The sequence below is a fragment of the Fundulus heteroclitus genome, unplaced genomic scaffold (assembly GCF_011125445.2).
Source record: "Fundulus heteroclitus isolate FHET01 unplaced genomic scaffold, MU-UCD_Fhet_4.1 scaffold_302, whole genome shotgun sequence".
NCBI classification, from domain to species: Eukaryota; Metazoa; Chordata; class Actinopteri; order Cyprinodontiformes; family Fundulidae; genus Fundulus; species Fundulus heteroclitus.
The window spans coordinates 118,647-142,321 of record NW_023396712.1 but is presented as its reverse complement, the minus strand read 5'-3'; the positions used below and the strand labels follow the sequence as shown (position 1 = coordinate 142,321).

At 37.4% G+C, this 23,675-nt stretch overlaps 2 protein-coding genes across 5 annotated transcripts in view; one reads left to right on the top strand and one right to left on the bottom strand.

Moving 5' to 3' along the window:
• The first annotated feature begins 1,675 nt into the window (after positions 1 to 1,675).
• Positions 1,676 to 11,032, top strand: LOC105922773 (gastrula zinc finger protein XlCGF57.1). The gene is made up of 2 exons (XM_036130226.1): positions 1,676 to 1,952; positions 6,548 to 11,032. The coding sequence occupies exon 2, from the start codon at positions 6,623 to 6,625 to the stop codon at positions 8,366 to 8,368; it is 1,746 nt and encodes a 581-aa protein (XP_035986119.1). The 5' UTR covers positions 1,676 to 1,952; positions 6,548 to 6,622; the 3' UTR covers positions 8,369 to 11,032.
• A 6,663-nt stretch (positions 11,033 to 17,695) lies between these two features.
• The window catches only part of LOC105922772 (zinc finger protein 345), an 82,610-nt gene continuing 76,630 nt past the window's right edge, over positions 17,696 to 23,675 (bottom strand). For all 4 annotated transcript variants that reach the window (XM_036130218.1, XM_036130217.1, XM_036130215.1 and 1 more), the window contains one exon: positions 17,696 to 19,970. In XM_036130218.1, the coding sequence (XP_035986111.1) occupies positions 17,793 to 19,970 (2,178 nt within the window). In that variant the 3' untranslated portion in view covers positions 17,696 to 17,792. The remainder of the gene's footprint in view (positions 19,971 to 23,675) is intronic.

The following is a 23,675-nucleotide window of genomic DNA, read 5'->3' as shown; positions in this document are numbered from 1 at the left end:
AGAACTAATCCAATAGAATGTTGCGTTTGTGGGATAATTTGTCTAAAGAAACTAAGGATAGTAGAAAACTGTATTTTAAAGAAGAATATCTAATATAATATGCTGTCATATATTATTTTTCATGTGTCTGAGCATTCACTGGACCACACGTTCACGCTGAGGCTACACCATTATTACACCTGTCCAAAGATTATAACAAGTTACATGGCTTAAAGAATCAAATTACAGCAATACTTTCTTTTAGATTAGTTTAGATGCAACTGATTTACCCGATTACATGAAGAAGACAAAAATCTTTTTTTATAAACTGTATAGTCTGTTTTCTGTCAGAGTAGGGGTCCTGCTAAGGAAGAACTGAGAGACATGTACGTCTTTCAGAGTTAAAATTGTACTGCCATTAAATTATTTACATTTTGTGCAATGAGATTTTGGATGGGTTAGACTTGAGCAGGAGGTGTTTTGGTGTTAGAGCTTCTAGATCATTTGGATTGGTAGATTCCAATGTAATAGGTTTACCGTTGAGGGTTGATTCCACTTCACAGAGAGCAGTTTGAAGTCCTTCCTTGTCCAAATATAATGTCTGCAGAGTGGAGTTAAGGGCCTTTCTAATGGAACAAATCAATCTCTCTCCATTGTGCGACGCCATTGTGCGATCCAGCTGGAGGTTTGAAGATCCATTTCACTCCCTTCAACAACAACGCATCAACGATCTTTTCCTGATTCCACTCTTCTATGGCTTTTCTCAGCTCGCGCTCTGCACCCAGGAAGTTGGTCCCATTATCAGACCTCTTCACAGGACTTCTCTCATGCTTCACTTTAAATGGACCAAAATCGTCTACTCTTGCTTTTAATCTGTTTTAATTTTTCTGTATTTAATCATGTAAAGCACCTTGCTTTGTCTGTGTACTGAAATGTGCTATACAAATAAATGTGCCTTGCCTTACTCCAACAAAACTAAAGGGGCTTTCTCAGGGCTCACTCTGCTTGCGGACAAATCAGCCATTCGCTGCTGGCCTGTAGCTCATGTAGATCACACACCTCGACAGGATGTTTCTAATCAAGGCTCCAGCACCAGGAATCCAATATTTCTGATGCAGCTTTGAGAGCATGTGGTTCCTACATGTGTGTAGGTTTGATTTCAACTTTGGTAGGGACACTATTGGTCCTAAACTTCATTGGTCTGACATAAATGGTCCTACACAATATGCATGCTCCTCTGTTTTTTTTTTTATGCTTGATTTGAGGGTCAGGGGACATTTCGTCTGGTGTAAAGAGAAAAGCAGCATTTTTTGCTACATTTATACAAATTTTATGAGCACTACACACACTAGATGCTGTTTGTTAATGTTTAAAGCTTCACCAGCTCTGATGAATGTCAAATTGGAACTCTTTTCCATTTTGAAAAGGTTTGCATTTGAACTTACCAGCAACAGAGACAGACAGTAAATACCTGCCTATAAAACCAAATATGCCTGTCGCTAGATGTATGCTGTATTTTCTTTTGAAGAAATAGAAATGCACAGAAGTGAACCCCACCATTATTTTTTATCTAGCACGTTCTTTCTGTATCATACAACACAGCAAATATGACATTAACATCTTTAAAACATCTGGGGGAAAAAACAATTCCTTGTAGCTGTAGGCGGAACCTAATAGTTTGTCATTGTTTCTGATGTAATGGTCCCAGTGTGACACTTCCGGCGGAAGTAGACAACAAAGCGCTAGCAGCGTTAGCTTCCAGGTTTGCTTGTTCATCGTCGGTCAGAAGTCTGTTTTTGCTGTAAACTGAATATTTCAGCGTCTGCAGCAACAATATCTTCGCTTCATCACCAGAGAGCGACTAACTGCTGAATAAATATTCAGAACCATCGTCCAGGAGGAGGAAGAGACCGAGCATCAGCTCAGACTGCTAGATAGCAGCTGGAGAACCCGAACCGGGTCAGAACCTCCAGGTATGTTAACTGGACGCTGGTCTGGATGAACTAATGCTGGAAAACAGAGAATATGATCAGGAACTAGTTAATGCCGCGGAGGAAGCAGGACGTGTTTGTTCACAGCTCGGTTATTTGCTTAATTTATCGCAGTTTAATTTTGTTCAGGACATATTTCACTGAGAGAAATTGGAAATGGTTCATAAATGATCAAAACAATGAATAGGTAATGTTTTTAAGCTGGAGCTGTGGACCTAAACAGTGTTTTTAAAGCTTTATTTGCAACTCTGCTTCTATTACAATAATAGTGGTCTTCAAAAAACAGTGCACATTAAAGAACATAGGACATATCAAAGAAGAAAAATATAAGCAAAAAAAACTCTAAAAGAATCACTAAAGAATGACTAAACTAAAAGAAAAATATAAAGGATAAATGCATGTGTAAATATGATTTACATAATTAAATTGTATTCATTACAGTTTTTTATTTTATAGCCTTTTTATTTAAATCTGAGATTGAATCAATATGCGCTTTAACATCCATTAAAAAGGGGTGAAAAAGAGGCTTCCTATGCATTATTGCTTTTATGGCCATAAGACATATTAAGAAACAAGATCAGGTTGATAAGAAATATGGAAGAGGAGACTTTAATCTTGAAATATGTCATACTAAACCAAACATTTTAAAAATACAGGATGAAATTTGATTGGATATTCTTGAATATCAGAGCAACAATGTCCTTCCAAAAAAAATCTGTGTGCATGTACATTTAAAAAAAAAAAGATGAATAGATGTCTCTGGATAAAACTTACAGAAAGAACAGGGAATTTCAGCTTTATATTTCTGAAGAAGGTGCTTGGTTGGATAAAATCTATGAACAAATTAAAAGGAAACTTCTTTCACTTTATTACTGAGAAAATATTTACACATAGAGAACATACTTTTATCCAGTTAAGATTCTGAAAAATGTTTCAATAGAAAACACAAGATGGAAATGAGACCAGATTTTCTTGAGATAAAGAACGAACTTTGAACTGACAGGTTTTAGCTGAGTAGAGAAACATCGCTTACCAACAGCGGACTGTTTTGGCTGAGAAGGACTCATATACTGGATAGAAGTCAATGTTCTTAAACAACACGAGCAAACCAGATGGGATAGCATCAAAAACAGTATTTTGTTCTCTTGGAGTCACAGGAACCTTGTACTGAATAAGAAATTCACCATAGCTGTGAAGAAGACTTTTGTTATTAAATAGCTGATTAACTTGAATCATAGACATAGTCAAACCATGTCTGAAAAAATTACAACCTGTTTTTTTATAATATATTTGCGTTATTCCAGATGTAACCCCTTTAAAAGTTTAGTGGCTATTTTTGGAATACTGTAATTACACAAGAGAACAAACTCTAGACCACCTTTATGTGAAAAGGTGTGTTGTAAAATGAAGTTCCAGACAGTTTGGATCTTTAACACAATTTTTTATCTATTTTATTTTAAAAAGTATTATTAAAGTAATCAAAATCAATAAAATTCAGGCCATCGCCTTATCATTGCTTATGATAACAGATTTTTGCAAATAATGCGTTTTGTTTTTCCATGACAAGTTGGAGAGCATTTTATCTGCAGATTTACAAACTGATTTATCTACATAAAGAAACTGGGAGGCATGAGCTAGACGGGATAATCCTTCTGCTTTACTGAGCAGGGGCCTCATTTATAAAACTTGCATATGGACAAAATGGGGCCTGAAACAAGCGTCTGTCACTTCCCACACAAAAGTTGGGATCTATAAAAAGACTTGATGGGAAAATGTGCGGTCCTCACAGCAACTCTGACCCAGGCGTACTCTCCGTTTGGAGATGGTGGAAACTGCCGATGCAGCTGATAAAGTGGAGAACTGCAGCCAAACTACATGAGATTCCTCTCAGACTTTCAGTTTCACTCCATATCTGACTCAGATCATGGATCAATTTTATCATAAGCATTCAAAACCCCAGTGTTATTCATTCTTACGCTGGTGACACTTACATATGGGACATTCCAAATAAATAAAAAATCTCCATAAGCCATCTTAAATCTTAAACGTCTGCACAACATTTTATCAGATTTTCTAGCATCACGTTTCTCTCCCTGCTGATCACCAGGGTGATTTACGGATTATTATGACAAGGTGTGAGGAAATTATTTGAACTGGTGTAAACGGTCAAATGCACTCGTGCGTAATGCTTTGCGGTGGATGCATTGGTTCTGCTGGAAGACCGAGCAGATGGGAGAATTAACAGGAAACGCAGTTTCAGGGATCAAATATTTCCTGCCAAATAATCGTGGGGGAAACTTCTCATTCTTTTTCCTGGGGGTGTGAAAAAAGCAAAGGACCTAACACTGACCCCTGCGGGTCAGTGTTAGGTCCTTTGCAAAGAGAAGCAGCAGTTTTACTAAGAAATTTCACTCTGCCAGGTAGGACCTAATCCACTGCAATGCAGTAGCCCTGACATCTACACACTGCTCCAAACGAGAAATTCAAATTTTATGGTCAACTATGTCAAATGCAGCAGTTAAATCTAGAAGCACAAATATAACCCAGTCTCCCAAGTCAGGCTTTCAATGAAAAGGTTTAGATAATTATCATGAGAGCTGCCACCTATCATTAAGATTACTCAGGACCATATTAAAGTCTCCTCCAATAATAACACAAGACTTTGGATATTTAGATAAGTAATGTAATAAACGGTCTTCCATTTTGTCTATAAAAACAAAATTCTCATCCGATACGATACTGATACCCAGTAACTCAGAATCGATACCGGTACTTAGCAGTACCTATTTTCGGTACCTTTGTGTGTTTATGTAGTAATAAATGTTATTTATTATTAAAATCTCTAAATCTTTCAATTTAACTTATTTATTTCTTAGTATATAAAGTGGTTAGATATAGAAATTAACCTTATTAAATAATTTATGAATTTGAATATATTGCCTGAATCAGCTGTAATCTTTACAAAGAACAGTACTTTAACCTCTTGCTACAAATAAATGTTAAAGGAACAATAAGTAATAATGACACCTAGTGATCAAAATCAGAACAACACATGCACAATGCCTTTCACAGGGACCCAATGGTCCTGTGGCTGTGAAACTCCACTGAATTTTTACTTCCCCAGGATAGATATGTTTTATTCTGTTCTATTTCTGGTCCGCTTCTCTTACTGGCTTCTATGTTTGCAGGCTGCTGCCCTTTTGCCAAGATAAAATACAAAATACTGCACTCTGTTTTGAGAACCCTGGGAACTCTCAAATGATTGGCTCCGAAACCAGGAAGTAAACACGGGCTGCACTCCGAACCGAAGTACTTCTGGACCGTATCTCTAGATCTTAAAGGAGAGAACCTTGACTAAAACATGGTTGATGGAGAGAACTGATTGTTTCTAGAGAATTTTACTTTCATCCCAGAGGACAAATGAGAATGATTAGGTTGATTTTAATTCAATTCAATTTTATTTTATTTATATAGCGCCAAATCATGAAACATGTCATCTCAAGGCACTTTACAAAGTCAAGTTCAATCATATTATACAGATCGGTCAAAAATGTCCTATATAGGGAAACCAGTTGATTGCATCAAAGTCCCGACAAGCAGGATTCACTCCTGGAGAAGCGTAGAGCCACAGTGAGAGTCGTCTGCATTGTACATGGCTTTGCAGCAATCCCTCATACTGAGCAAGCATGAAGCGACAGTGGGAAGAAAAACTCCCCATTAACGGGAAGGAAAACCTCCGGCAGAACCGGGCTCAGTATGAACGGTCATCTGCCTCGACCGACTGGGGTTACAGAAGACAGAACAGAGACACAACAAGAGAAACAAAAAAGCACAGAAGCACACATTGATCTAGTAATCTGTTCTACATTAGATGGTAGTAGCGGGTGAGCCGTCTTCTCTGGATGATGTCACAGTTAACAGAACGCCAGACCAGGTGTACACACTATGAAGAAAAAAGAGAGAGAACAGAAAGTTAAAGCAGAAATGACAACACATAATGCATAATTGAAGAACAGTAGAACTCTGTAGAGTGAAAAAATTAGATCCTGATATCCTTCAGTAGCCTAAGCCTATAGCAGTAAAACTATAAAGGTAACTTAGAGTAACATGAGCCACTCTGACTAGAAGCTTTGTCAAAAAGGAAAGTTTTAAGATTAGTCTTAAAAGTAGACGGGGTGTCTGCCTGACGGACCAAAACTGGGAGTTGGTTCCACAGGAGAGGAGCCTGATAGCTAAAGGATCTGCCTCCCATTCTACTTTTAGAGACTCTAGGAACCAGCAGCAGACCTGCAGTCTGAGAGCGAAGTGCTCTGTTAGGAACATACGGGGTAATCAGAGCTCTGATATATGATGGAGCTTGATTATTAAGGGCTTTATACGTTAGAAGAAGAATTTTAAATTCTGTTCTACAGTAAATATTTTACTTATAGCCCCTTTTAAGTAGTAAAATGTTATTTTTGGAATATGATTTTTAAAACGCACCGAATTTCCCTATTAATCATGATTAAGCCTTAGTGAGGTATTAACCCCATCCAATCATTACTTTAATGCTGTTCTACTGTTCTTCATTCCCCCAGGTTCTCTACAGCATCAGGTCTGTTGCAGACCACCTTCTCGTAACAGAAGAAATAAACTTCATTTTTGACCCCAAGATGCCAAACACTACAGAAATAAAAGAGGAACAGGAGGAAGCAGGAACACAGCAGATGAGTGAGCCAAAAGAGGAACCAGAACCTCAGCTAAATAGAGAAGAACATATTGAAGTGTGGGTCTTTCAGGATGAAGAGCAGCTTTTAGTGAAGCAGGAGACCAACACCTCTTTGGTCACTCCTGCTGTTGAGGAAATGTTCCACAATGCACCAGAACGGCAGAATATTATTGAGGTAAAGGAGGAAGTAGAACCTGTCAAAATTAAAAAGGAACCGGAGTATTTAAAACCTAAAAGGGAACAAGAGGATCTTTGCAGCAACCAGGATGAAGACCAGCTTGTGGTGAAGCTGAAAATTAAAAGGGAACCAGAGGATCCCTGCAGCAGTGAGGATGAAGATCAGCTTGTAGTGAAGCAGGAGATGGACGGCTATGTGGTGACACCTACTTGTGAGCAAAATGACAGTGATCAAGAACCAAACAAGAACCAGCTCCTTTTAACAAATTGCCTTGAAGCAATTGACGAACCTCAGCAAGGAAGCAGCCAGCAAGACTCGGGATCAAGAATACACCAAGATTTGGAAACAGAGGAGAGAAATCAGGACATCGGAAATCACATGGATAATGTGAACAATTCAGAACTAAAAACACATTTGGCTTCTTGTGAGACATGTGGTAAATGTTTCAGTAACTTTAAGTACTTACATGTGCACACGAGAATCCACTCAAGTGAGAAGCCGTATCCTTGTGAAATGTGTGAAAAATCCTTCAAAGCACGTAGCAGTTTGGCTCGTCACCTTACAACACACGAAAAGGAGAAAGCTTTCTCATGTGTGTCCTGTGGAAAAGGTTTCATCTGGAAGTCTGATTTAATGATACACATGAGAACTCATACAGGTGAGAAACCTTTTCCTTGTGAAGTGTGTGGTAAACATTTCATACAGGGTCACAATTTAACTCGTCACCTTAGAACTCACTCTGGTGAAAAGCCTTATTCTTGTAAGTTGTGTGATAAATCTTTTCAGCAAAGTCACAATTTGACTCGTCACCTCAGAACTCATACAGGTGAAACTCCTTATTCTTGTGACTTGTGTGAAAAATCTTTTAGAACTAGGCCTATTCTGGTACGTCACCTTAGAACTCACTCAGGGGAAAAGCCTTATTCCTGTGACTTGTGTAATAAATCTTTTGGAGAACTTCGTGTTTTGGCATGTCATAAAAGAATTCACACGGGTGAAAAGCCTTATTCTTGTAAGTTTTGTGAAAAATCTTTTCGGGAAAATCATGATTTGACTCGTCACCTTAGAACTCACACAGGTGAAAAGCCTTATTCTTGTAGGTTGTGTGAAAAATCTTTTCGACAAAGTAACGATCTGACTCGTCACCTTAGAACTCACACAGGTGAAAGGCCTTTTTCTTGTGACTTTTGTGGCAAATCTTTTAGAACAACTGCTAGTCTGGCTTGTCACCATAGAACTCACACAGGGGAGAAGCCTTATTCTTGTGACTTGTGTGATAAATCTTTTAGAGACCTTAGTACTTTGGCATGTCACAAAATAACTCACAAAGATAAAAGGCCACATTCCTGTGAATTCTGTGATAAATCTTTCGTGCGAAATACTGATTTGACTCGTCACCGTAGAACTCACACAGGTGAGAAGCCTTATTTTTGTGAGTTGTGTGGTAAACACTTTAGAGATGGCAGTTATTTTGCCCGACACAAAAAAAGTCACACGGTTAAGAAGCCTTAATTCAGTGTAGTTTTTAAGGCAGCAATTAACTACAAATGTCATTTTAAGGTGCTAGAGGAAATATATCTGATTCACATAGAAATAAATAATCAAACAAACCCAACAGGGGGACAAAACTGTGATCTAGCTGTTCTAAAGTTTACCTCATGGAGATCAAATTTAGAGATTTATAAGTATTTTTTTTTTTCCTCAACCATGGCAAGAACCAAGAGGAGGATATTTAAGTACAGTACCGCAGACTTGATCGCAGCGAAATTATTTTTCTAGGTTATAAGATATATGTGCTGAACATTTTCAGCTCTTCCTCCGCTTTCTCTGCCATGGAAGGAGGAAAGCAGAGAGCCAGCTTTTTACCGTACGCACAGACAGTAGTTTGATCAGCGCCTGGTGCACTATTCAGAGTAAAAAAACTTCAGTGCGTGTAAAATGAAAAAAAAAAAGCCCTGCTAAGTCTGTACATCTGGATTGAATGCAGCGTGCCCATCTGTGTCTAGAAAGCACAAGAAAAAATGAAAGTGCTCCGTTTGATTATTAGTATTGAAATATCAGTCTAATTACAGAACTATGGCAAAAAAGTTTTTAAATTAACGTAAAATGCCGGTCAAGATTTTTATATTTGATATCTGTTACTTGCAGATATTCTTCAGAAATTTAGGAAACGCTTTATATTAACTTTTCAACTGCGACAAACAGATCCAGTCTACTGGAAATCAGACAGTCTGGCCAAATAAACGCTGCAGCAACAAGGGGGATTCCAATTAAGCCTCCCCAGCAGGTCTGTGGCACTCAAAATTGGCTCATAACCTAGATGAACTGACTGCACAGATAAAGTTTAGAGGTGTACTTTCTTGCCTAAACACATCTTAAAACTACGTTTTGTGATTAAGGATAAGAAATCGGTAGGTTTGTAAACTTGTCAATTTTCTTACTGCTCCTTATTCCCGCTTGTGACAGAAAACCTTTCTTGCTGCACACATCTCCGCCGATTGAACAAAGCCCCAGGCTTCTTGAAACGTCCTACCCTCAGACCAGGACCTTTTTCTAAAGCCTGGAAAAAGTAAAATCCCCCATATGGAAACGTGCTGTCGGCTTTTGAGGTCTAATGGTCTAATTGACTTTGCAGCAATCCATGATACTAAGCAAATGTGGGTTTGGTTAGTTTTTCTTCAGACTAGGCACATGTGAAAAATTACAGATTTGTGTACCAACCTGGAGGCATCTCGGGGTTGAACACAGCTCGTTTTTATAAACATTTTAAACAATGCATATACCTCCCACGTGTGGTTTTTATCATCAATCAGGAGATAGTTCCTGGCATAAGTTATAAAACAAAATGGAAGTATTTAAGAAAAATAAAAGAGAACATAAAGTAAACATTTTAAGGTAGAGTGGACGATTTTTCTGGATATGTGAGTTAAAAAAACAAAACAGCCAAGTCACTTTTTGAATAACTGCAAAACCATCCAACTTTCTCTTCCGGTTCTCAGGGGGTGCTGTCTCCCAAATCCACTCTTATTTCTTTCTACTGAGGCCTTCTTCTGATAAACTCGTACACGGTTTGCTTCTTGCGACTCTCAGACACTTTCAAGGTATACAGTGAGAGCAGCGGAGCTACAATGAACAGCTAATAACGAAGCAAGCTGGGTACTCAGGGCGCAGTTCAACTGGCCTACCTGGTTCTGCCTGCCTGACTCGGCTCTTTCCCGCTCGGATTTAGTGATTCGACCAGCCTAGAAAGGCCTGGAAGAGGGAAACGCCTCGTGGGTCTAGTTTTAGCCCTCGCTCTCTGCTTTGAAGCTGTTTGAGAGGGACAGAAGCGGAGAGGCGGAGCCGCTTAGCTTGCAAATGTCAGGCCTCTCTACCAGCGTTTTACCGCTGTCTGAGCTCCGTATATTGGCGAGTGATGCCAAACCAGTTAAAGTTTGCAGCTTTTTATGAGATCTTTTGTCTCAGTAATGGTGGCAGCAAAGAGGACTCATTAATAAAAAAAAATGTATTGATTTGATTTTGCATAAAAACCTAACGAGCAGTTCTAGAAAGCTTGGAAAACTACTCCAGAAATTTTGAATTGAGAAACCTTCCTGGATGGGAAGCAAGACATCTTCAGCTTTAGAATAGAAATCCAGTTGTTTTGTTTTTTTTAACCTTTAGGTCTACAGACAGTCCTCAAGCCCCACCTAGTGGCGAAAAATCACTTATTGCTCCTTTTAATCACAGCTTAATACTATCTTTTACAAACTACTTTAAATTTTGTATTTCTTTTTTAGTGTGATTTTTCCTGTTTTTCTTAACTGTTTTGTTTCTCATATTTTTGTTTTTAGCATTGAAATTTTGCAAGTTCTCTCTAAATGAATCTTTATTTTGTTCACATGTAGTGATCTGTTTTCTTTTCTTTTATATTGATGTATTGTTCTATATTAGATGCGTAATACAGTATTTAAGATTACTGGGAAAAAAGTTAAGCAGATCATGAATGAAATGGAGTAGTGAGTGTGAAACTGGTTAGAACCTTGAAGACCACTCTGGGTCTCTAAGAAAGACCCTTAGCCCCAGAATGTTTCCTGCCTGCTGTAAGCTGCCCATTGCTCCCTGAGGAGATGGGTTGATGGGTTTGTTGGACTGTACATTTGCTATGATAAATAAAAGTTTCTTCTTCTAGATAAACTTTTCGCTTTTTGTGCTATGTTGCCAGATAACTGAATGTCGAAGAAATATTGTCTTGATTGAAAGCTCATTTTTACAGATGTTTTTTTTTTTTTTTACTGTCTTGTAGTCTTTCTAAAAATCATTATTGTTGAATAGTTTCCTAAAAATCTCCAATCACTATTCACAACGCTGATGGGTGTGATGAGGTTTAACAGGCATGTCTTGATGACATCAAAACCTGGATGACTTTAAATTTCCTGCTTTTAAATTCTGACAAGACAGAAGTTGCAATCTTTGGACCTCGTTTGAAGCCTTCAGCTGATCCAAAATGCTGCACCAAGAATTCTGATGAAAATCAACAAGAAGAATCATATTTCTCCAATTTTAGCTTCCCTTCATTGTCTTCCTGTTAAATCAAGTATAGAATTTAAAATTCTTCTTCTCACGTATAAAGCCCTAATAATCAAGCTCCATCATCCATCTGATTCGGGGGGGGGGATACGTCAGACCGACATGCACACTCGGGTCAATTTCTCACATTCAGAATAATTTGATCATGACAAGCGTTTACGTGCATGTTGATCGGATTATCAATCAGCGTAAACTCTCATTAGGAATACAGTTTCATTCCAATTGAGCTTAATCTGATCACAATATTTTAATTGGCTTGTTTATTCTGATTACTTTAGTCTATGTAAACATAGCTACTGTTAATGGTTCAGGGTAGATCATGGTAAAATCGAATATCAACAAAAATAGTTTGCAAAAGAGAGAGAAATGTTAAGCAACCAACGGCAGGTGGCCTTAATAGTGTTCGATGTGAACTTACCTAACCCCACATCCTCCGCCTCTGTACATGTCTGCTCTATTCCAGACTGCCTCTGTGAATCTGTGAAAAGCAACGCCTACTACATCCACTGTTACTCCATCGTCCTCCACTCTGATCTTCTTGGAGCTTGAGAGCATGCACGGTAGGTACGAGTTCATGAGATAAAAAAAGAGGAAATAAAGGAGCCAGAAAAAAACAAAAACCTTTTCATTCATCCTTTTAATAGCTTCCGAAAAGTTCTCTGTTGCTACTAAAAACTTATATCTTTTTCTATTTATATACAAAGCCTATATATATTAAATGACAAATCTGTTCCCTTGTTCAGTAAAAAAACAGTAGTTTGCATCCAATATTTAAATAAAACTGTCAACTTTATTGGGAATATTTAAAAAAGATGTTTTAATTTGTAGTTACTGATCTCTCTGTAACTATTTTACTTTGACAAACTGGATGTTGTTGGCGTTCTTTTTCCTGTTTGATACAATTGCAATTGTCGAGCTTGACCTGGCTGGGGTCCAACGGACCAGAACAGAGTAGAAAATTGGACTTGTTCTATAATTTGACGGTGAATGACAGAGAGCTGGTCCGCACAGAGGATGTGCAATTAGGGAGTCAATTCAATTCAATTCAATTTTATCTTATTTATATAGCGCCAAATCATGAAACATGTCATCTCAAGGCACTTTACAAAGTCAAGTTCAATCATATTATACAGATTGGTCAAAAATGTCCTATATAAGGAAACCAGTTGATTGCATCAAAGTCCCGACAAGCAGCATTCACTCCTGGGGAAGCGTAGAGCCACAGGAAGAGTCATCTGCATTGTACATGGCTTTGCTGCAATCCCTCATACTGAGCAAGCATGAAGCGACAGTGGGAAGAAAAACCACCCATTAACGGGAAGGAAAAACCTCCGGCAGAACCGGGCTCAGTATGAACGGTCATCTGCCTCGACCGACTGGGGTTACAGAAGACAGAACAGAGACACAACAAGAGAGACAAAAAAGCACAGAAGCACACATTGATCTAGTAATCTGTTCTACATTAGATGGTAGTAGCGGGTGAGCTGTCTTCTCTGGATGATGTCACAGTTAACAGAACGCCAGACCAGGTGTACCTACTATGAAGATAAAAGAGAGAGAACAGAAAGTTAAAGCAGAAATGACAACACATAATGCATAAATGAAGAACAGTAGAACTCTATATAGTGAGAAAATTAGGTCCTGATATACTCCAGTAACCTAAGCCTATAGCAGTAAAACTATAAAGGTAGCTGAGAGTAACATGAGTCACTAGTTATAATTTTTGTCAAAAAGAAAAGTTTTAAGCCTAGTCTTAAAAGTAGACAGGGTGTCTGCCTCACGGACCAAAACTGGGAGTTGGTTCCACAGGAGAGGAGCCTGATAGCTAAAGGATCTGCCTCCCATTCTACTTTTAGAGACTCTAGGAACCACCAGCAGACCTGCGGTCTGAGAGCGAAGTGCTCTGTTAGGAACATACGGGGTAATCAGAGCTCTGATATATGATGGAGTTTGATTATTAAGGGCTTTATACGTTAGAAGAAGAATTTTAAATTCTATTCTTGATTTAACAGGAAGCCAATGAAGGGAAGCTAAAATTGGAGAAATATGATCCCTCTTGTTGATTTTCATCAGAACTCTTGCTGCAGCATTTTGGATCAGCTGAAGGCTTTGAACTGCATTTTGTGGACTTCCTGATAGTAAAGAATTACAATAGTCCAGCCTTGAAGTAACAAATGCATGGACTAGTTTTTCAGCATCACTCCTGGACAGAATGTTTCTAATTTTGGCGATATTCCTGAGGTGAAAAAAGGAAACTCTGGAAACCTGTTTAATATGGGATTTAAATGACATGTCTTGGTCAAAAATAACACCAAGATTTTTTACTTTATTACCAGAGGCCAGGTTAATGCCACCCAGATTAAGTGATTGGTTAAGAAGTTTATTTTTTGAGGACTCTGGCCCAAAGATTAAAACTTCGGTCTTGTCAGAATTTAGATGCAGGAAATTTAAAGTCATCCAGCTTTTGATGTCATCAAGACATGACTGCAGTCGAAGTAATTGATTGGATTCATCAGGATTTATGGATAAATATAGCTGAGTATCATCAGCATAACAGTGGAAATTAATCCCATGCTGTCTGATAATTTTGCCTATCGGAAGCATATATATAGTAAAGAGAATTGGTCCAAGGACTGAACCCTGTGGTACTCCACAGGTGACCCTAGAGTTTGAGGAAGATTTATTATTAACATGAACAAACTGAAATCTGTCTGACAGATAAGATTTAAACCAGCCTAATGCTTTCCCCTTAATCCCTACAGTATGCTCAAGTCTTTGTAGGAGAATATTGTGATCAACTGTATCAAACGCAGCACTGAGATCTAACAGGACAAGTATAGACACAAGTCCATTATCTGAGGCCATGAGAATATCATTAGTGACCTTCACCAGAGCTGTTTCAGTGCTATGATGAGCTCTGAAGCCAAGTCAAGGCTTTTCAGTTGTGTGAGTTTGAAGATGACGCTTCAAATCAGTACTTCGTTTGAAAGATTACATGAATATGGCCTCTTATCACTGTGAATGCCTCAGTGACGAGCTAAATTACTGCTTATGCTAAAGGATCTATACCACAAATCACAAGAATTAGGATTTTCACCTGTATGAATTCTTCTGTGACACGTCATATGACGATTTATCACACATATAACAAAAATAAGTGTTTTCACCCATGTGAGTTCTAAAATGACACACCAGAACAGCCTTTGTTATAAAAGATTTGTCACACAAATTATAAGAGTAAGGTTTTTCATTTGTGTGAATTCTAAGGTGACATTTCAAGTCCAGGCTTTGTTTGAAAGACTTTTTGCAAATATTACATGAATATGGCCTCTTATCATTGTGATATCTTTTGTGACCAGACAAACTACCGCTGTCTCGAAAAGATTTGTCACACAGATGACAAAAATAAAGCTTTTCACATGTGTGAGTTCTTAGGTGGACAGTCAAATCGTGACTTTGTATGAAATGTTTACCACACACTCCACAAGGAAATTGTTTCTCACATGTGTGAATTCTCATGTGGAAAGTTAAAGAAGATTTCCTTGTGAAACCTTTTCCACTGGTCAGACACGAGAAGGGTATCTAGCTAGATATCTACGCATTTTGAAAGATCTTTCACATACTTCACAAGAAAATGGTTTCTCCTGTACGTGGATTCTCATCTGCACAGTCAAGTAGTTAGTGTTACTGAAACTTTTACCACAAATTTCACAAGAAGCCAAATCCATTTGAGGATTTTTGAGTTTTGATTTGTCCACATCGTCTCTGTGCTTTCTGGTGCCCAGACGTCTATTCTCTGGCTTCTGATCTTTATTCTTACTTGATTTGTCTTTTTGTTCATAAGTAGGAGTCACCACAGAGCTTTCAGTCTCCTGCCTTACCATAAAATGTTCTTTATTCTGAACACTGCAGACATCCTCTTTTTTCACTTTAATCTTCACTGATTCTTGTTCCCTTTTAATCTCAACTGGTTCTGGTTCTCCTTGTTCCTCTTTATTTTGTACAGGTTCTAATCCCTTCTCTACCTTTACAGTCTGCAGCAGTTCTGGTCCATTGTGAAATATTTCCCCATAAGCAGGAGTTTCCAAAGAGCTGCTGGTCTCCACTCCTCTGTAACGAAGAGTCATTATAACCCTAACGACTCCTCGTTACAGAGGGGTGGAGACCAGTTTCGTTTTAATCTGCTGCCTTAATGACTTTAAAGACTGCCCATTACTAAGGGGTGGACCTGTTTCGGTTGAATTTGCATGTTGTCTAAGACATTACAAGGCCTTTGTTAGGCAGCAGTATAAAGCTTGGTACTGCACATTACTTCAGACTTCCTGGAGAGGAAGTAAAACGTCTTCAACTACAGAAAACAAGTCCAGTTGCTTTGTTTTTTACTTTTTTTGAAAATACAATAGAAAGTCTTCTATGTCTCAGCATAACCATGGTATGGGTTATGTGCAGCATAACCTCCCATGATATGGGAGGTTATGCTGCACAAGTCCAAAGAAGGGCCACACGTATTGCCACAGATCCTACCCATCGGGGCAATGCACTGTTTGCCCCTTTCCAATCATGTAAACGCTTCAGAAGAATATTCAATATGCAGAACTTTTTTTTTACTTTTTATTAAAAAAATGTAAATACAATTCTAAAACCGCAAATGTACAATTGAACATATGCCATCCATAACAGTTTTTATAAGATAAACCAATATAAACCAATAAATAAATAAACCAATATAAACTTAAACAGACAGTCAAATTAAAAGAAACAAAAGGAAAAAGACAAAAAAGAAAATAAAACAAGCAGCACAGCGGTTTAGCTAAAGTATACTGCTATCAAATCTGAAAACTTTAAGGCTTTGTTATTTTCCAGTAACTTAATCGAAGCATGAAAACTTTTAATATAATTTTGGAACGGTTGGAAATTTGGAGAAACTTTAAAGTATCTGCACTTGTGAGTAAAGAATTTTTCAATAATGAAAATAATATTACATAAAAATTTCACATTTTTGTCTTGAAAAGTTATGTCAAATTTATCTCCTTTACACATTTGGGGAGTGGTGGCCTAGTGGTTAGAGCACAGAGCTTTGGTCCCAGAGGTTCTGGGTTCAACTCCCACAAGCTGCCATTCTCCCCCAGGTGCCGCACAGTGGCAGCCCACTGCTCCCCAAGGGATGGGTTAAGATGCAGAAGTGAATTTCTCCATTGTGAGATCAATAAAGTTCAATTATTATTATATATTCAAAATTAGGAATCACATTTTTCATTGATAACCAATCAAATCTTTTCCCAAAAAGACCTAACTACACAACAACTGTAAAAATTATGTTCTTGTGTTCTAGATCTTTCTGACAAAAATTATATACATCAACATCAAATTTATATCTTAAACTTAAGAACTCTGCACAGGAATAGATATTATTTAGTGTTAAAATGAACTTCTTTCATATTTGATGATACAGGAAATGAGAAAAATCTGGTTCTGGTCTTAATAGCTTCCATTTCTGAATGCAGAACTAATAAACTTATAAACAGCTTTGTGGCAAAAGCTGTAAAGGCTATTGAATTGCAGATACCTAAAAGGTTCTTAGTGCCGGTAATGGACATTGCAAGGTTCGTAGGTTAGACTAGCCGCAATAGGAGGCATACAGACTTCTTTTCCTACTTCCTTGATCATTGCTTGAAGTATTCGGACAGCACTTATCATGGCGACCACTGACATACTTCGCTTTGTTTAACAAGTCCTTACTTAGTAAGGGTATGCGGATTGACCCATGGTCTCTTACCTCCTGGAAACCTCAACTTTCTGTACCGAACCAAATTTGCTACAAGAAAACATGTCACAACTTTATGTCGCGTGTTTTTCTTTCTTCATAGAAGCTACACCACGTCCAGTTTTTCTGTGATTTGCTGCAGCCATAAGCTAAGCTCTTACTGCCAATACCTACTTCTACCTTCACACATAATAGACTTGCCCCCCATTCTTTGTTTAACCCCACCACCATCATGGCTGATAACAGGGTTCCGATGAAAGGTTAACACAAAGTATTGACTTTCCACTGTCATCACGTTTGTTCAGTATGAATGACTGCTGCAAAGTCAATGACAGACTCAAAATGCTTTACAAAATGGCATTAACTGAATTTGACTATACTGCATTATTACTAAGAATGGAACAAGTGCTACATAATAATCTATTTAATAGGGCTGATCTGATGTAGATTTCTTCATAAATAAGATTCAGTACATTCTCAATGCACCACATTAGGGTGATATTTGTAGTGAATTGTAGTGAAACTTAAATTACATTATTTTTGACCTGTTAATTTTAAATGTGACAAAACCAAATATATACTTTGTATGAAGGAATTCTTTCACTACTTACACATAGCCTCTTTGTGAGTTGTTCTGTGACGAGCCAAACCACTGGTGTCTCTAAAAGATTTACTACACAAATCACAAAAATGAGGCTTTTCACCTGTGTGAGTTCTAAGGTGACGAGTCAAATGAGTACTTTGTTTGAAAGATTTTTCACACAGTGTACATGTATATGGCCTCTTTTCTTTGTGACTTCTTTTGTGACTTGCCAAATTACTGCTGTCTCTAAAAGATTTATCACACAAATCACAAGGATAAGGCTTTTCACCTGTGTGAGTTCTACAGTGACGTCCCAGACTAGCCTTTTTTCTAAATGATTTATCACAAAATCTACAAGCATAAGGCCTCTCGCCTGTGTGCGATCTTTTGTGACAAGTCAAATTACCATGGTCTCTATAAGATTTGTCACACAAATCACAAGAATAAGGCTTTTCACCTGTGTGGGTTTGAAGGTGACGAGCCAACTCAGTACTGCGTTTGTAAGATTTCTCGCACAATTTACAGGAATATGGCCTCTTATCTTTGTGAGATTTTTTGTGACATGCCAAATTACTTTGGCCTCCAAAAGATTTACCACACAAGTCACAAAAATAAGGCTTTTCACCTGTGTGAGTTCTATGGTGACGTTCCAGAATTGCCTTTGTTATAAAAGATCTGTCACACAAGTCACAAGAATAAGGCTTTTCACCTGTGTGAGTTCTATAGTGACGTGCCAAAACAACCTTTGTTACAAAAGATTTGTCACACAAGTCACAAGAGTAAGGCTTTTCACCTGTGTGAGTTCTAAGATGGCAATTCAAATAGTGACGTTTCTGAAAAGATTTATTGCAAAACTTACAATGATACGGTGTGTCACCTGTGTGTGCTCTAAGGTGAAGAGCCAAATCGTGACTTTTCCTAAAAGATAGATTGCAAAACTTGCAAGAATAAGGTTTGTCATCTGTGTGAGTTCTAAGGTGACGGGTCAAATCATGACTCTGTATGAAATGTTTACCACACACTTCACAAGGAAAAGGTTTCTCACCTGTATGAGTTCTCATGTGCACAGTTAAAGCAGATTTCCAGATGAAACCTTTTCCACAGGTAACACACGAGAAAGGCTTCTCCTCTTTGTGTGTTTTTATGTGACTAGCCAAATATTTACTGGTTTTGAAAGATTTTCTACACACTTCACATGAATATGGCTTCTCTTCTGTGTGAGTTCTAATATGTTTGGCCATAGTAGTCCAGTCACAAAATGTTTGGCCACATATTTTACAGTGATTTGGGTTTTCACCTGTGTGAGTTCTTTTGTGATTAGTCAAATAACCTGCATGGCTGAAAGATTTACCACACACTTCACAAGGATACAGCCTCACACCTCTGTGGACTCCCATGTGAACAGGCAAGTAGTTACGATTACTGAAACATTTACCACATATTTCACAAGAAGCCAAATCTGTTTTATGATTATCTTGGTTTGAACCGTCCACATTGTGATTTCTGGTATCCCGAGGTCTTTTCTCTGGCTCAAGATCTTCATCTTTACTTGATCCCAAGCCATCATGGTTGCTTTCTTGCTGATGTTGGATCTCATCTTCAGAAAAGTTTACAGAGAGGATATCTCTCTTGTTTGGTTCTGGTTTACTGTGGTCTTTTTCCGCAAAAGTAGGATTCACTATAAAGCTTTCAGTCTCCTTCTTCACTACAAGCTGCTCTTCATCCTTAATACAACAAAGATCTTCTTGTTTTAATTTAATCTCTACAGGTTCTGGTTCCTTTTTAATCTCAACAGATTCTGGTTCATTTTTTATCTTCACCGGTTTGGGTTCTTCTTGATCTACTTTATTTTGTACATGTTCTAGTTTCTCCTTTTTGTCCATCATTTGCTGTAGTTCTGGTACATTGTGGAACCTTTCCTCATAAGCAGGAGTCACCAGGGAGGTGCTGGTCTCCTGCTTCACTAAAAGTCGTCCTTCATTCTGAAAGACCCACACTTCAATATGTTCTTCTTCATTCGATTGCAGTTCTGGTGCCTCTTTCAGTTCACTCATCTGCTGTGTCTGTGTTTCCTCCTTTTCCTCTTTTATTTCTATAGAATTTGGTATGTTGTGGTCAAGACTGGAGTTCCTCCCTTCAGTTGTGAGAAGGTTGTCTGGGAGAACATCCAAATTAGCAACAGACATGATGAGCAACACCTGGGGAATGAAGAACAGTATAACAACATTAACGTAGTGAAATAATTGGATTAATATCTCACTAAGGCTGAAGGTGAAGTAATGTGAATAATTAGTTTGTAATCGAGATTTGCATATTTTATATATATATAAATTCCATGTCCCAAGAGCCAGCTTCTGCAGCTCAGGACCGAACGCCAAGGTCCCCCGCCCTCTACTGCCACCCGTTATACAACGCACCCGACCCCTTTGGCCCCTCTGGTAGGTGGTGAGCCCATTGGAAGGGGGACCCATGTTTCCTCTTCAGGCTGAGCCCGGCCACCAGACGCTCTCCAACGTGCCCCACCTCCAGGCCTGCCTCCAGAGTGGGGCCCCGGTGACCCGCGTCTGGGCGAGGGAACACAACGTCCATTGTTCGTATTCGTCATAAGGGGGTTTTGGGCTGCTCTTTGTCGGGTCCCTCACCTAGGACCTGCCTGCCTTGGGTGACCCTACTAGGGGCATAAAGCCCCTACAGCATAGCTCCTAGGATCATTGGAACACTCAAACCCCTCCACCACGGTAAGGTGGCAGCCGAGGGAGACATAAAACAATTTACTAGATAAAACTTAATGGAAATGCTAAATCCGGGATTAATAATTGGCTAATTTCCGTCTCCACAACGCATCTTAAACTCAATACTAATATCCCTAGTAGCTTCAAAGCGATCACTGAATAACAAGCTTGACTATTTCTCACTCGAGAAAAAGAAAGGATTATTGGAAATTCAACTCATCCATCTTAAAGAATGACATGTATTGCAATAAAGTTAAATAATTGATCGTAGATATTAATAATGACCACCTATATAAAATACAAAAATGTGAATTATTAAATTAGAAATTTTTCCGTTGCTTTTATTCTGTTGCTTTTATTAAAAGACTAGTTTTGGAAAACAGGGAGAAAGAAAATAAGTTGGTTAAAACATTGCTCCATTATTACTCTAAACAACACTGGATGGAAGAAACATTTCACCTACAGACTCAGTTCAGACCAGTTTACCTGAACAAAGCACAGGGAGCATTCGTCAGGTCAAGGGATAAGTGGATTGAAGAAAAATCGTCTTTTTTAATCAGGCTGGAAAAACAAAGAGAAAAAATAGTGCTATTTCTTCTAAATTTAATTAATGGGGAATCAAATAGAATATCTAAAGAAATATATAACTTCTATAATAACATTTATTCTCCTTATAGTCAAGAGCATTCAAAACTTTTTTTCCAAACGATAGGGCATAAGAGTCCAAAAATTGATGACAACGAATTTGATAACGTCATTTAGAGAATAGCATCTGATCGGTCGCCTGGTCCAGATGGACTGACTACACATTTTACAAGCATTTTTGGGAAGAAATAAAAGTTTTATTATTTGATGCTATTAAAGATAGAATTAGTAAAGAAGAATTGATGATCACAATGAAACTAGCTATAACAGGAGTGAATGCTGCTGGTCGGGACTTTGATGCAATCAACTGATTCCCTTATATAGGAAATTGTTGACCAATCTGTGTAATCTGATTGAATTTGACTTTGGAAAGTGCCTTGAGATGACATGTTTCATGAATTTGGCGCTATATAAATAAAATTGAATTGAACAAAATGAATTCCTAAACCCGGAGAAGAGAGAAGAATATTAAACAATCTAAGCCCAATTACCTTTTGAACACAGACTCTACACTCCTCACTGTGGTTCCAGCATCTAGATGAAAGTCGGGACTCTCAAAAATTATAAGAAGCTCGCAATCAGGACTATAAGAATATATAGAATATATTTAGATATAATTAAAATGCTCCACACTGACATTAACAGCTGTGATTCCGTCTCTGAAGATGCCTGCCCAAGATTTAAAATAGGGAGAGATATAAGAAAAGGGTGTAGTTTGTCTCCATTATTATGTATCAGTGCTGCAGAGATGTGGTCCATTTTATTAAAAAACTCTGATACTGAAGGAATGACTATAAATAAACAATGAGTATTAGTCAATTATCTGACAACACAACACTGTTCTTAAGAAATAAGGAGCAAATACCTGTTGCCCTTCAGGTGGTAAAATCTTTATCTCAGGCTTCTGGTTTATTTCTTAATCTTAATAAGTCTGAACTTCCAAGAATTCATGATAGTTCAGAAAATATGTTATATAATATCCCAGTGGACAAGAAGGTTTGTTACCAAGGAATATGGACATCCAATGACTCTAAAGTAATGATAAAAATATCCAAACAGCGATTGAAAAATCCAAAGAAAATCTTAATAATTGGAAGCAAAGAGATTTAACAAAACAGTTGTTTTATTTTTAACCTTGTTTTATGGATTAATCATGACCTGAATGACTGAGAATCGTTACCAAGGTATAAGACAAGATCGTAGTTTGCCTGCATCATTATTTATAAATGCTGCAGAGATATTTTCAATTTTATCAAAGAAATGTTGATATTGAAGAAATTACTATAGATAGAAAAACAAAAACATTGTAATAATTGGTTTCAAGGAGACTTAACATTATTTAGACGATTGTTATTGACAAAAACTGAATTGATTTCAAGACTAATTTACCCCATTTATTCTCTACCCCTTGCTGCCAAAACTTTAAAACAGCCTCATCTTTAATTTTATAATAAACATATTAGAAAAGCTGAAATGATTTAAAAAGTTACAAAATGTGGATCAAAAGCCACTGATTTTGATACCATGAATGGTGTATTAAAGCTAAAATGGTATGGATCACTGTCCCCAGTTTCATATTTAACAAATTAGGAAAATATTTGCTTTTGAAGTGTGATTGAGGCTCCTAGATTACCTGTAAATGTTTCTGCCTTCCACCAATAGATTCTGTTCTTCTAGAAAATTATATATAAACCGAATTTTTGTCCACATAATGCCCTGTTATAGAACAACAGGGTGATTAAAAAAGAAGAAAATCAATATTTATTGAAGGTTGAATAGTTCTAACTGTAATGATAAATATTATTAGAAATAATTTAGTTCAATATTAAATTCCTAAATTGCACAAAATAAAAATCTTGACAAAATTTAATTGACAAAAAGTTTAGTAACGTGGTTTTGAGAAAGCCTTTGATTGATAAATTGTATACTGGATCTTCTGATCGGCATATTTAAAAAAAAAATGTTTTTAACAAATATGAAATTTGATCAATTAGAACTAAATTCCTGAAATTTCAAGTTCCTCCAGATTTAAAGAAAACCACGTTAAAATTGTAAACAAATTCATCCTTCACAAGAATTTATTGAAAGAACATTCAAATTCAAAATGGAGAAGTGTTATTTTTGTAATGAACTTTTTGGATCAACAGAACATTTATTTTTTTTTTAAATGTGAGGCAGTACAAAAGTTACGGAAGGAAATACATAACTGCTCTATATCCAAATCTCTGAAAATGTATGATTCTTCTTGGAAAGGAGTAAAATACGACATTTTAGTAAGGGACAAAAGTAAAAGATTTAACAAAATCTTTCTTTGTTTAGTTTTTGATATTTATGTTTTTACAATGTATCGAAAAATTATAAATAATGTTTACATTCCTCTGGTGTGACATTGTATCAATATTTCTGTTGCAAAATGACGTATCATTTTTGTTTCTCAACTCATTTTTCAGTCCTGGCCTTGTCCCAGTTTATTAGGGTTGTTTAGATGTCATGTCCAAAACAATTCAAATATTTCAAGATGCCCTC